The sequence below is a fragment of the Leptodactylus fuscus genome, chromosome 2, assembly GCF_031893055.1.
Source record: "Leptodactylus fuscus isolate aLepFus1 chromosome 2, aLepFus1.hap2, whole genome shotgun sequence".
In the NCBI taxonomy this organism is placed as follows: Eukaryota; Metazoa; Chordata; class Amphibia; order Anura; family Leptodactylidae; genus Leptodactylus; species Leptodactylus fuscus.
The window spans coordinates 22,672,932-22,685,821 of NC_134266.1; the positions used below are offsets into that span (position 1 = coordinate 22,672,932).

Sequence of the window (12,890 nt, forward strand, 5' to 3'; positions counted from 1 at the left end):
GTTTTCTGCTCCTTTAACAGAATTGCTAAATGGAAAGAAAGTACAAAGTGTGAACAGAGCCTTAGCATAGGTGTCGTGTATAAGAATACCGCACTGGCTTTCTCTGTGCATTACAGCGCTATCTTATGTCTCTGCAGGAAAATATCCTGAATTGCCTCTGTCGCTCACAGTGTGTGCGTTACTGTCTTTGTGCTGCGCTAACGCCCCGGCCATGCTGCTGCCTCGCGGCTCCAGGGGGCAGGACACACAGTGGCGGCCCGATCACATCGATCAGCGCGCGCCCATTCCCTCCACTGCTCCCGCCGCCCGCTCACCATCCATCGCTCGGCGCTGCAGCTGCTCCGGCCTGGGCCGCGGTGCCTTGTGGGTAGCCATCTCTCCCGGGCTCCTCCTCCTCCTCCTGCCTTCTTGCCGGTTGTGTACGGTCACTTGTCTCTGTCTTCCCGGACACCGGAGCCGCACACATGGCGCTGCACGTCCCCAAGGCCCCGGGCTTTGCCCAGATGCTGAAAGATGGAGCCAAGGTAATGGAGCTGATGTGCGGGGGAAGAGGAAGCATGTGCGGCACATGGAAGCTTCTAGAACAGGCCGGGGATGACAGGCACATTACTGGGGGAGAAGGGGCTCCATCCCGAGCTCAGAGATGAGACCCCCGCCCTGTCCTGGCCAGTATATACTATATATACCATGGATTATTGATTATTCATGTCTGATCGGTGGCGGATCCAGTCATTAGATCTCCATGAGAAGACCAGACCAATCAATCTATTGTCATTGCTGGTGATGGAAACCCCCTTTAATTTAAAGGGAATGTCTTATTTTAAGAGAAAGTAGGGTTCCCTTTTAGGGCTCATAGAACTGATGGTGGGGGTCTAACACTTATCTATTAAAGGGGTCTTCTGACCAGAAGTGCTCATCCCCTTGGTGTGTTTTAGGGTCTAATACCCCTTTAAACAATAGAGCTGTGTGAAAGGGGTGAGGGTCTGACTAGTAAGACCCCCTACTCATCATAAAATGGTGACTGATGCTCCATTCATGTCTAAGGGGGGAGTATATACAAGATGTGGAGGTATATAGGAGGACATGGGGTGTGGTCACCTGGTTAGGGGTGGATCCTGTTGTTAAGCAACTGCCCCTTTACTTACCGATGTCTTCAGGACGTATAGTAACTATAGTTAGTGTCTACAGGCTCATATACATTGTCTTTCCAGTAAATGGATTGTACTAAGTTATATAGTTAGTCCCTACGAATAGGATGGCGATAACTTTATGATCGGTGGGGGTCTCACTGCTAGGACCACCGAAACTGAAGGATGAATGTGCGCCCTGCCACGCCATTCATTCCTTAGGGGGGCACCAGTAATAATAGAGAATGACTAGTGCACAGGGCGCTCCATCAGCATTGCAGAACCTGAGGGTTGGTGCGGGGTCCTACGGCAGATGTCAGGGGAGAGAATGATTGGGCAGCAGGATTTAAGTGTTCCCGATTGTGGTATGCTGGAATGTTTGGTAGTGACTTCCTCCACATGAAGGACACATGCATGCTTGTCTGAGCTGAGTGTGCACGTGTGTATCTAGTCAGGAGGACAGCGGTCAGCGGAACAGATGACAAAGGTACGACCTCAAATCACACTGCAACGTCACTGCGTGCCTGTGATACAGTGCAGCAGCCGGGTGTCCTGACAGGCATCTCTGCTCCACTACAAGGTATAATCTGTACTAATACGTTACTGACCTCCCATAGCTGTGGATGGATAGCGCTCCCAGCACCATGGCGCCGCCTCCCTGTCTGCATTTCCTTTTTTGGTTGTGCGTCTTTAAAGAGGACCTTTCATCAGATTGGGCACAGGCAGTTCTATATACTGCTGGAAAGCTGACAGTGCTGAATTCAACGAACTGTCAGCTTTCCCGATCTGTGCCCTGGGTAAAGCGTGATCGGTCCCGGTACCGTAGCTCTTTACAGTCAGAAGGGTGTTCTTGACAGTCAGTCAGGTACGTCCTTCTCCAGAGCATCGCCTATCGTGCTGTACAGTGTGAGCGGGGAGGAACGCCCCCTCCCCCCCTCTGCTCACAGAGCTCATCCATAGACGAGTATTATCAGGAGGGGAGGGGGCGTTCCTCCCCGCTCACACTGTACAGCGCGATAGGCGCTGCTCTGGAGAAGGACGTACTTGACTGACTGTCAAAAACGCCCTTCTGACTGTAAAGCGCTACAGTACCGGGACCGATCACGCTTTACCCAGGGAACAGATCAGGAAAGCCGCCAGTGCGCTGAATTCAGTGCACTGTTGGCTTTCCAGCAGTATATAGAACTGCCTGTGCCCAATCTGATGAAAGGTCCTCTTTAAGGTGAGTCACATTTTGCCCTACAAGACTCCCCCCGGGGCTGTGGGTACACACGTTCACATGCTTGACGAAAGCTTCTGGTTGTTTTTGTAGGGCAGATGAGCTGGTAGACTCCCTTTAAGGCTAAGTCCCCACATAGCGGGCTGCAGCCAAAAAGCGCTGCGACAGGATCCACAGCAGAAATGTATCGCAGTTTTTCCCCACAGAGCCTTTCTGTTTCTTTTTTTTTTTTTTTTTAAATGTAGATTGTGAGCCCCACATAGAGCTCACAATGTACATTTTTCCCTATCAGTATGTCTTTTTTTTTGGAATATGGGATGGAAATCCATGCAAACACAGGAACAACATACAAACTCCTTGCAGATGTTTTTTTTTGCCCTTGGCGGGATTTGAACACCAGGACTCCAGCGCTGCAGTGCTAACCACTGAGCCACCGTGTGGCCCCTAGAGCCTTTCTGTTTCTATTATACCTATAGGGAATCCACCGGTTTCTGTAGGTATCATTGACAGGCCACAACGGTTTTGGAAATCGCTGCGTGTATTTGTCTGCAATATGTGGATGGGATTCGCTAGAATCTACTTTGCAGGGACTCTCCGGCCTCTTCACTAATCATACGTCAGAGTGTCCCAAACTTTTCAGGACACCCCTGGAATACCAAAAATTCATCAGGGCCTCCCGTTTAAAATAATTTTTACCAAAAGACACCCTAAGGATGCAGATATGTGAGGGCATGCGGGTGTCTTTCCAAACCAAGTGTCGTGTCCCCTGGCAGGCTTCTATTGCACCCTATTGGGAATCTCTGCTATATGGAGTAGCTCCCCCTAGTGGTCGGGTCACTCCGGGGTAATGGGTTTCCCGTCTATGACTCTCCTGGTCACTTATCTCTGTTTTCTTCAGCACTATTCTGGGTTGGAAGAAGCCGTGTTCAGGAACATCCAGGCCTGTAAAGAACTCGCCCAGACAACCCGCACCGCCTATGGACCAAATGGTATATGATCCTGCCCTCCTCCTCCTCTGTACGGTTCGGTCACTGACTATTAACCCATTAATTATCATTTCTTCCTTATTTCAGGGATGAACAAAATGGTTATTAATCACCTGGAAAAATTGTTTGTTACCAACGACGCGGCCACCATCATCCGGGAGCTCGAGGTAAGTGTTACACGGATGGCATGGCATTGGGGGGGTTGTCCTTACAAAAATTTAATGAAGAAGTCTCCATATTGTATGAGTGTATATAGAGGGGCCCCTGTACACAATGAGACTTGGCTCTGACGGACAGACCTGGGGGCTATAGAGGGACACATGGACACAACAGAATGCTATACATTGGTATATTTAGTACCCGTCATAGGCTCAAAGCAATGCCCCTATCTATACAAGGACCCCCCACCCACCCCCGTATAGGTGTGTGCCCCCATCGCAGCGGCGTAGTGATGAGCTGGTCTTAGTTCCTTTTAACATTGTATGGTTTTTGTTTTTTCCCCTCAGGTCCAGCACCCGGCCGCTAAGATGATTGTGATGGCGTCCCACATGCAGGAGCAGGAGGTCGGCGATGGCACTAACTTCGTGCTGGTGTTTGCGGGCGCTCTCCTGGAGCTGGCGGAGGAGCTGCTGAGGATGGGGCTCTCCGTGTCTGAGGTGCAGCTTCTCTCCTATTACACCATAGATTGGATTTGTTTGCACATTTACCCTACGTCTTAAGTAAAGGAGGATTCTAATAGATATGATAGGTGGCGCTCTGCCTGCCGGCGCTCTCACTGATCACCATAATGGGGGGGCTCAGTCTCTAAAACAACCCTGTAGCGAAACGTGACGTTTAGACAGTAGGCAGTGCGCCCTCTATTGGTTATGTAGAACGCTATCCTTTATGATTGGTGGTCTGACCGCTGAGAACCCCGCCCATCCTGACAACCAGGGGATGTTTTACCTCTCTGGTGAGGCCATAGCCCTTCCTTTGTGGCATAAGCCCTTTAATATCAGGTCAGTGGGGAGACGGACACGAAGCTCCTTCTCCAATCTGCTGACTGAGGAGACTGCGGCACTCTGGAACAGGTCTCCAAACATTGTGTAGTGGTCATAAATGGTACTGCAGCTTGTCACTATTGACTTTGGGTTTTATTTTGTGGGGTGGGTGATATTTTTCAGTGGCATTATATTGGGGTAAATGTAATGTATTGATATCCCTGCGGTTTGAGAGCGAGGGCTATTATTCTTACTATTTTATGATTAATGATGTTGTAATTTATAATATTTATTGTTATATTATTAGTTATTAGGGTTGAGCCGATCTTGAAATTTCAGGATCGTTTTTAAAATTCGATTTCTGATCATTTTCCATCTGAACCTGATCCCAATTCCAATCCTAATGCAAGTCAATGGGATTTTTTTTAATTATCGAAGATCAGATTTTAAAAACGATCCTATTCACTACACAGCATGGAGTCCAAAGTTTGTTTAAATTTTTGGACTCCGCTGTATAGTGATTAAAAAAAAAAATCCACCGGCTACTTAGCCCCACTGGTGTCCACTTACCTGCACAGATCCGCTGCCGCTCCCCGTTCTCGGTCTGGTCCTCTCTCATTGACATGTCTTCAGAACGCCGTGCGCGCTCCCACCTCCCTAGGCTAGTGTTAGAGATGATGGAAGTGGGCGGGGCTTGTTGTGACTGAGGAGAGTGTGCGCGGGGAGACGTGAGTGCATCACTCACATCTCCCCTCCCAGTACCTGCTCACACTCTCCTAAGCTACAAGCCCCGCCTTCTCCCAGCATCTGTAACACTAGCCTAGGGCGGCAGGAGCGCGCACGGTGCTCTGAAGGCATGTTATGTCAATGAGAGAGGATAAGAACGGGGAGCGGCAGCGGATCTGTGCAGGTAAGTTGAGCGATTGGGATCGCAATTCTGTTCCCGATCTTGTTTTAGGCGAGATCGGAACCCGATTGCGAAATTTACTCGATCACCGATCGGGATCCGATCTTTTCCAATCCCTCAAACCTATTAGTTTTACTATTTTCACTGTAGCCATACAGAATTTTAGTTTTTTGTTATGACTTAACTTAGATGCTACTATTTTAGGGTACGTAGAATTTCTTACTATTGAGTATTTCAGTCTCTTCCGGGCTTCCATGATAATTGCACAGGTCTAGTTTTTGTGGCCATGTGATCACTAGGACATACATGTCAGGATCCACTAATGGGTTGTCCGTCCAGCCCTGCGGGGAGTTGTAGTTTCTCGTCTCCAGTGTTCATGAGAAATATGAAGGATTTTCCAGTCTTTATCCACACGGCTCTCCTTATAACCTGCCATAGTCTAGCTCTGCATATATTGAAGTCACCTTGTGTATGTCTAGGTTATTGAAGGCTATGAGAAGGCCTGTAAGAAAGCCTTGGAGATCCTCCCCGACCTGGTGTGCAGCAACGCCAAGAACCTCCGTGACATCAATGAAGCCGCCTCCCTCATGCAGACCGCCATCATGAGCAAGCAATATGGCAACGAGGCCTTCCTGTCCAAACTCATAGCCCAGGCCTGCGGTAAGACACGGCACATATGAACGTCTTTAGCTAATGCTCTGCGTCAAACCGTCCTGACATTTACTTCTTTATTCTCCAGTCTCCATCTTCACCGAATCTGGACATTTCAATGTGGATAATATCAGAGTCTGCAAAATCCTGGTGAGTCCATGCCCTAGTTGTCTCCGCCATAGTGTAACGCCTAGGACATGTATGATAAACTCCAGACGTATGTCCTGTATACCGGGTCTAATAAGCTGGTGATTTCGTTCACAGGGATCTGGTGTCGGTGCGTCTTCAGTCCTGCATGGGATGGTGTTCAAGAAGGAAACCGAAGGGGATATCACATCCGTCAAAGATGCCAAAATTGCAGTCTATTCCTGTCCTTTTGATGGCATGGTTACCGAAACAAAGGTACGTCGTGCTGACGTAGATGGTGCTGTTACCTCATAGCACAATGTGCCCTAATAGCATTCATTTCTGCAACTATTTTACCTGTCTTGGTCAATCTTGTCCATGGATATCAAAAGGTTAAGTGGCCAGGATTTAAGATCCATCTTCATTTCTGGGCTGTGCCGTCATTAGACTCCATTGCAGTGTCCGGCGAAAATTTTGGAGGAAAAAGTCCCACGAGGAGGACGTTTACCTCCACCGGTTTCAATTTTAAAGTGATGGATTGCATTATATAGTCAATGGGGTCTGCCAGGCTACAGACCAGAACAATGGCCAGCCAGCAATATTGTGAACCTATCTTAAGGCCCCTTAATGATGGCTTTAATAAGTCGTATTGGCCGTAAATAAGGGATAGTGGAGGACGGATAAGGGATACATGTGTGTATGTTTGGTCACTAGTGTGTATATAGCAGGGGTGCTCACACTTGTACAGGGGTTGAGCTACTTATAAATTGACCGAGTCAAAATGATCTACTGTGTGGGCGGGGCCTGGGTCTGCTGTGTGTGGGGGGGGCACAAGTCTAACAAGACTGGGCGGGGCTTAACAAGTCTAAGGGGCGGGGCCTGCTCTGATGCAGACGTTCTGATTGGCTCAGTGCTCAAATGACACTGCCTGGGCACCCAGCCCAGAGCCGACACCACTGCCAGTAATGCCGGTGCCTGCAACACAGACCCCCAGCCTGGAAGGCTCCTGCCCGCGGCCTCCTGGAGAGCGGGGAGCGTGTCATCCCCCGGAGCTGGAGCTGCTTCTGTCCCGTGTGTCTCAACGGCGGAGGGAAAACTTCCCTCCGCTCCGCCACCGAGTCACACGGGACAGAAGCAGCAGCTCCGGGGCATGACGCGCTCTCCAATCTGACATGGAAACTAGGCGGGGCTGCGGCCCAGGCCCCGCCCACACAACAGACCGCACCTGCAATGAACGCTTCTGGCTGCTTTCACGATCGACCGATAGATCACGATCGACGTATTGGGCACCCCTGGTCTATAGTCTTATATTCCTTTTACAGGGTACAGTGCTCATAAACAATGCACAGGAGCTAATGAACTTCAGCAAAGGAGAAGAAAACCTCATGGAAGAGCAAGTAAAAGCAATGGCTGATGCCGGGGCCAACATCATAGTCACAGGGGGCAAAGTTGCAGACATGGCTGTGCATTATGCAAACAAATACAACCTTATGGTGGTCAGGTGAGCCCTGTCAATGATATCCATAGACCATAGGTGTCCCCCCCCCCCCCCCCCCCCTGCTGCTATAGGTGGTTTATGTGCCTTTTTTTTCTCACACATTTTAGATTAAATTCTAAATGGGACCTGAGGAGGCTTTGCAAAACTGTTGGTGCCACCGCTCTGCCAAGGCTGGTGAGTGATTTTCTTTTGCTCTATTCAGGGTTAAAACTTACCTGAACTTTACAATTTCTATAAATGAATAGTGCAGGTGATAATAATGTTGTAATATATATGATTATAGAAAAATGCTTCTTTCTCCAGTTATTTCCATCCTTTTTGAAGTGTCTGGAGGGAGAGATGTTCTTCGTCTTCCCCGCTCCATAGACTTCAAGTGACTGAGCTTATCTCCGTGTATGGACTGCTAGTTTAAGGTGTGAACGGTGTATTCAGAGGTGACCAGGAAGAGGGAAATAACTGGAGAAAGAAGCATTTTTCTTTAATATATAGAAGATGAATACATATATGAATACACTATATATTAGACTAGTGCAGGGATAATGAAGTGATGATACCTGGCAGAGCTAGGGGGTCTTACTCATGTTTTTTCTTCTTCTTATAGACTTCACCCACACCAGAAGAAATGGGCCACTGTGACAGCGTATACCTGTCTGAAGTTGGGGATACCCAAGTTGTTGTATTTAAACATGGTACGTATTACAAGCAGATATGTCTGCACCTCCATACATTGTCTGTAGTAAACCTGCAAATCGAAGTAATTGGATTATTGTCTTTTTTTCATAGAAAAAGAAGATGGCGCCATTGCAACCATAGTGATACGAGGGTCTACAGACAACCTCATGGATGATGTGGAGCGTGCAGTGGATGATGCTGTCAACACCTTCAAGGTTCTCACAAGGGTGAGTAGACACAACTTGGAAAAAGTATGTTCTAAAAAACTGAGCTTTACCTTTAACACTAGAAGTCCCAGAGAGGGGTCATTTAACAATGGGAGCTCGATATGTCTGGGACTTCTAGTGTTAAAGGGTCTTCTGATCTTTACAGACCGCTAATGTAGCGCCTCTCGCTGTGATGCTTTTATAAGCTAGTTTTGCATGCAGTCACATGAGGGGGATTGTGTTTCACATGCTGTGCATCAGATAATAGAGTCAGTAAACAACAGAATAGCAGATACAGAGTGATTACAAAACTACCTGGTAATAGAGGGGCCTATCAATGGGCGCTAGGTCTGTGAGGGGAATTGGTCGCATCAGTGAGTGTCAGAGCGGGTGCAAGAAAGACAAAAGAACAAGCGTTCTGGCCATCTTCAGTTGCCCTCCACACTGAGGACTGGGATGTATAATAGTAGTAAAGGTGAACCAGTGTAAGGACTGGCCTAGTAAACTTTATTACTCTTTGGGTAACCCCTATTTATGGCAGTCCTGCCAACTGCAAGCCCTAGTTGCATCAAAACAAAGGTGCAGCACAGAAATATGTAACAAATATCTGAAAAATAGCTATTATGGGATGAGCAGAAGATCCTTTACCTATAGATACTCATAGTCTATAGAAAGCTGGGCTGAGCGTCTTTAATCTTTTATAGGAAGCTGATCCCATAATGTGCAACTCTCTGAAACTCTGCATAGGTTTTGGCACACACGAGGCAATCTGTATCTTTAGTGTTACCCATTTATATTACATTCAAGTATTTTCCTTCCTTCTTATTCTAGGATAAGCGTCTTGTGCCCGGCGGTGGAGCCACTGAAATCGAATTGGCCAAACAGATCACTTCCTATGGAGAGGTAAGGGCCGGCTCCCCCCGTTCTGTCAAATAAGATGTGGAGTCTTTGCATTGACATACCTTTGTGACTCTCGCTTTTCTTTGGTACCAGACCTGCCCGGGTCTTGACCAGTACGCCATCAAGAAGTTTGCAGAAGCTTTTGAGTCCATTCCAAGAGCGCTCTCAGAAAATTCCGGAGTGAAAGCGAACGAAGTGATCTCCAAGCTGTATGCCATGCATCAAGAGGGAAACAAGAACGTGGGCTTTGACATAGAGGTAAGTGTGGACGTGGCAAGGGTGGCCATGCAGGGCTTAGAGACGCGTCTGATAAGCAGTGCATTTACTGATGAGTATGTGGTCGTTACCTCCAGGCCGAGAGCGCTGCAGTGAAGGACATGCTGGAGAGTAACATCCTGGATCCCTACCTTGTCAAATACTGGGGGATCAAGCTGGCCACAAATGCCGCCGTCACAGTCCTGCGAGTAGATCAGGTGAGTGCTACAAGGATAGAGAGTAGTAACATGATATAGTATTATACATAGTGGGGGTCAGCCTTAAAGGGGTTGCCCCACCAAATCAAGTCTGGAGGACCTTTCTCCTGTTTCACGACCAGGCTGAAGGTGGTCGGGGCTGCCATTCACTTCAATAGGAGCACCGAAGTAAAGCTATCAACTGTGTCTGGTATTGCTACGCTGTTCCCTTGAATGCTGCAATACCAGGCACTGCCCATGAAGAAGTGTGGCGCTCTTTCTTCTTATCTAGCCTCATACAGTGCCTTTAGCTATGGTTTTCTCATGATCTTATGCTACAGAATAAATCCTGATCACGTTCCCATTTGCTAAATTGCTGCGGCTTCCGATGCTCATAACTTGACTCTTGATTCATAGAAGTGTGTTCAGACTGGAGCGTTGCCCGGTTATCTTGTTTTTCACACCAAACTGTGTAAAACCTTATAGATTATTATGGCTAAAGCAGCCGGTGGACCAAGAGCCCCAAAGCAGCAAGGACACTGGGATAAAGATGACTGGCAGGACGAGCCGGACATGTGATAGGTCTCTTGTATAAGAGCAGGTGCCTCATTGTGTGCATTGCACGGACTACACACTGCATGACGTCACTTCTACTAACCGCCTGGTGTGTTTTTAATGTGTGTCAATAACCAAGGATGTTAAAGGGGTCGTATAATAGAAAAAAAAAATGGCTTTTTTTCTTTCAGGTAGAGCGCCACTCTTGTCCACAGGCTGTGTTTGGTATTGCAACTCAGACCTATTCATTTGAATGGAGATGACCTGTAATACCTTACATAGACTGTGAAGAAGAATGGTGCCATTTTTGGTAGAAGGCAGACATGTTTCTAACCTCGTAAACCCATTTAAGTCCAGTTTGCTGGAGGTTGTAGTGCAAGTACAGCCAGACACTTACACTGCATGAAAGACAATGTTGTGTGACGTTACAGAAGAAGCCTGGATGGTATTATCTATATTTCACTGATGTATGGCAGTAATCCCGGGTTTTATTTGGACTGTACCCTGTGTGATCCAGGGCTGGAAACCTAATCGGAACCAGCACCCGGCCACCAAGTCACTCTGCCCCCTGCCCTGTGTTTAGTTACCTACTTGTACTATGGGGCTGACGTTACTATTATAATAATCTGATCTTCCAGGCCCTATAGCACAGGTAAGTAGTAGGGCTATTTGATACAGGGCGCGGAATGGCGGATTTTGGTCCCGATTCTGATGCGGGAGGCCGTGTCAGAATAGTGCCAAAATGCGCCTGTCGCAGCTTCCCGCTCCAGAGTAGGCCCAAATGAATGGGCCTAGTCCAGAGGGTGCCGCCGCAAGGCAGAATCCGCCTGATGAAAGGCCAGATCGCTTCTTTTTTCCATGAACGGGAACATGCTGCCCACAGAAGAAAAAAAAAAAGTAAGCTCTAGCGGTCTACATAACCTCTATTGTGAGGGGGCGGATTATGACGTGGATTCAGCACCAAAATCCGCCCTCTCTTGCCCCGTGTGAACGAGTCCCTAGTGATCAGAGTGTAATTCCTCTAACACTTGGAGTGACAACCAAGGGCCCTCCATCATGTACCTACCGCTTTGTGGGTTTCCGATGACACGGAGTAGGATTGGACCTGCTGTAGTTCCATTAGAATAGAACAAACCCTCAGATGGCCGATGTGGACGTGTGTGGAGCCTTAGTGCTTAGTACTCACTGGAAGTCATAAAAATGTTGGGTTAAGGTACGGTCATAGGAGGGGTGTCCCAAAGGTTAGACAGTGGAGGTGTCCTAGTCATTATCAATGTACTTCATAGGAAAACTCTGGAAACCATAAAAATACATGGCAACAGTTTACTACAGCGAGTGGTGTGGTCTTAGGGTGGCTTCAATATGGTGTCATGTTCAGCCCCCTCCACGTCTTACAAATCTTAAAGTTTTTTCCAAAACTCCTGGAATCTGTTCCTGGTTTTGGTGAATGGACCTTTCGTAGACCGGGCCTCCTGTGTAGCATCTGCAGCACCTATGGAATAAATACCGCCATACCCTGTCACTTTGTATAATCCTACTAAAGAGGCTGTGCCCTCTATAGACTGCCTGTGACATAGGTTGGTGCTCCTGGAAGACTATGAGGTATGTATGTAAAGCTTCATGCACGTGTCCGTGTGCCATCTGAGGGGGTATTAGAGGGTCCTTTCTGATTAAAATAGGTCCCATCCTGCTCCATTTTATCTGAACAGTTCTTAAAGAAGACCTTTCATGGGTTTGGGCACAGGCAGTTCTATATACTGCTGGAAAGTCAACAGTGCACTGAATTCAGCCCTACCGTAGCACTTTACAGTCAGAAGGGCGTTCCTGACAGTGAGTCAGGTACGTCCTTCTGTACAAGCAGTGCCTATTGCGCTGTACAGTGTGAGTGGGGAGGAACGTCCCCTCCCTCTGCTCACAGTGCCCGTCCATAGATGAGTATTATCAGGAGGGGAGGGGACGTTCTCCCCGCTCACACTGTACTGTGCTATAGGTGCTGCTTGTACAGAAGGACATACCTGACTGACTGTAAAGAGCTACGGTACTGGGACCAAAAGCTCTTTACCCGGGGCACAGATTGGGAAAGCCAACAGTGCACTGAATTCATCGCACTGTCTGCTTTCCATCAGTATATAGAATTGCCGGTGTCCCAAACCATGAAAAGTCCTCTTTAAGTCCCCATAGAGGTAAGTGCATGACCGTATGTGCTCAGACTTTGTGCGCCCCACTGCAAAATCCGCCCCAACTCTGCTGCACGCTCGGTCGTGTACATGGGGTCTTACGGTAAGTCTTCTGAAGTGCAGCAAACCAGATAATGTTCCGGTAATAACTTTACTTATTATCGCCCTCACCAGATAATTATGGCAAAACCAGCCGGCGGCCCCAAAGCACCGACGGGCAAAAAGGACTGGGATGAAGACCAAGACTGATGACCTGTTATTTATCTGCGCTTTCCCCATTGGACTGTCTTATGTCATATTCCGCCTGAGTTGCCCCTAAAGATTTTTGTTTGACTTAACTTAAAGAATACTGTACAATAAAATCCCAAGTTCATAATAGACAGAGTCATTTGTTTTGTTTAATTTGGAAAATAATTTTAATTTCTAGTAATATT

At 47.8% G+C, this 12,890-nt stretch overlaps 1 protein-coding gene across 2 annotated transcripts; it reads left to right on the top strand.

The window, feature by feature from the left end:
• The first annotated feature begins 355 nt into the window (after positions 1-355).
• On the top strand, positions 356-12,836 carry CCT8 (chaperonin containing TCP1 subunit 8). Of its 2 annotated transcripts, XM_075263411.1 has the most exons (16): positions 356-524; positions 3,245-3,335; positions 3,420-3,499; positions 3,839-3,988; positions 5,699-5,879; positions 5,959-6,020; positions 6,135-6,272; positions 7,319-7,497; positions 7,602-7,668; positions 8,096-8,183; positions 8,278-8,393; positions 9,204-9,275; positions 9,366-9,530; positions 9,626-9,745; positions 10,211-10,325; positions 12,631-12,836. In XM_075263411.1, exons 1-15 carry the CDS (start codon positions 465-467, stop codon positions 10,301-10,303), a joined length of 1,662 nt encoding a protein of 553 aa, XP_075119512.1. In that variant the 5' UTR covers positions 356-464; the 3' UTR covers positions 10,304-10,325; positions 12,631-12,836. The 2 variants fall into 2 exon arrangements, with proteins under 2 accessions (XP_075119512.1, XP_075119514.1); XM_075263413.1 differs by lacking the exon at positions 10,211-10,325.
• Positions 12,837-12,890: the final 54 nt, after the last annotated feature.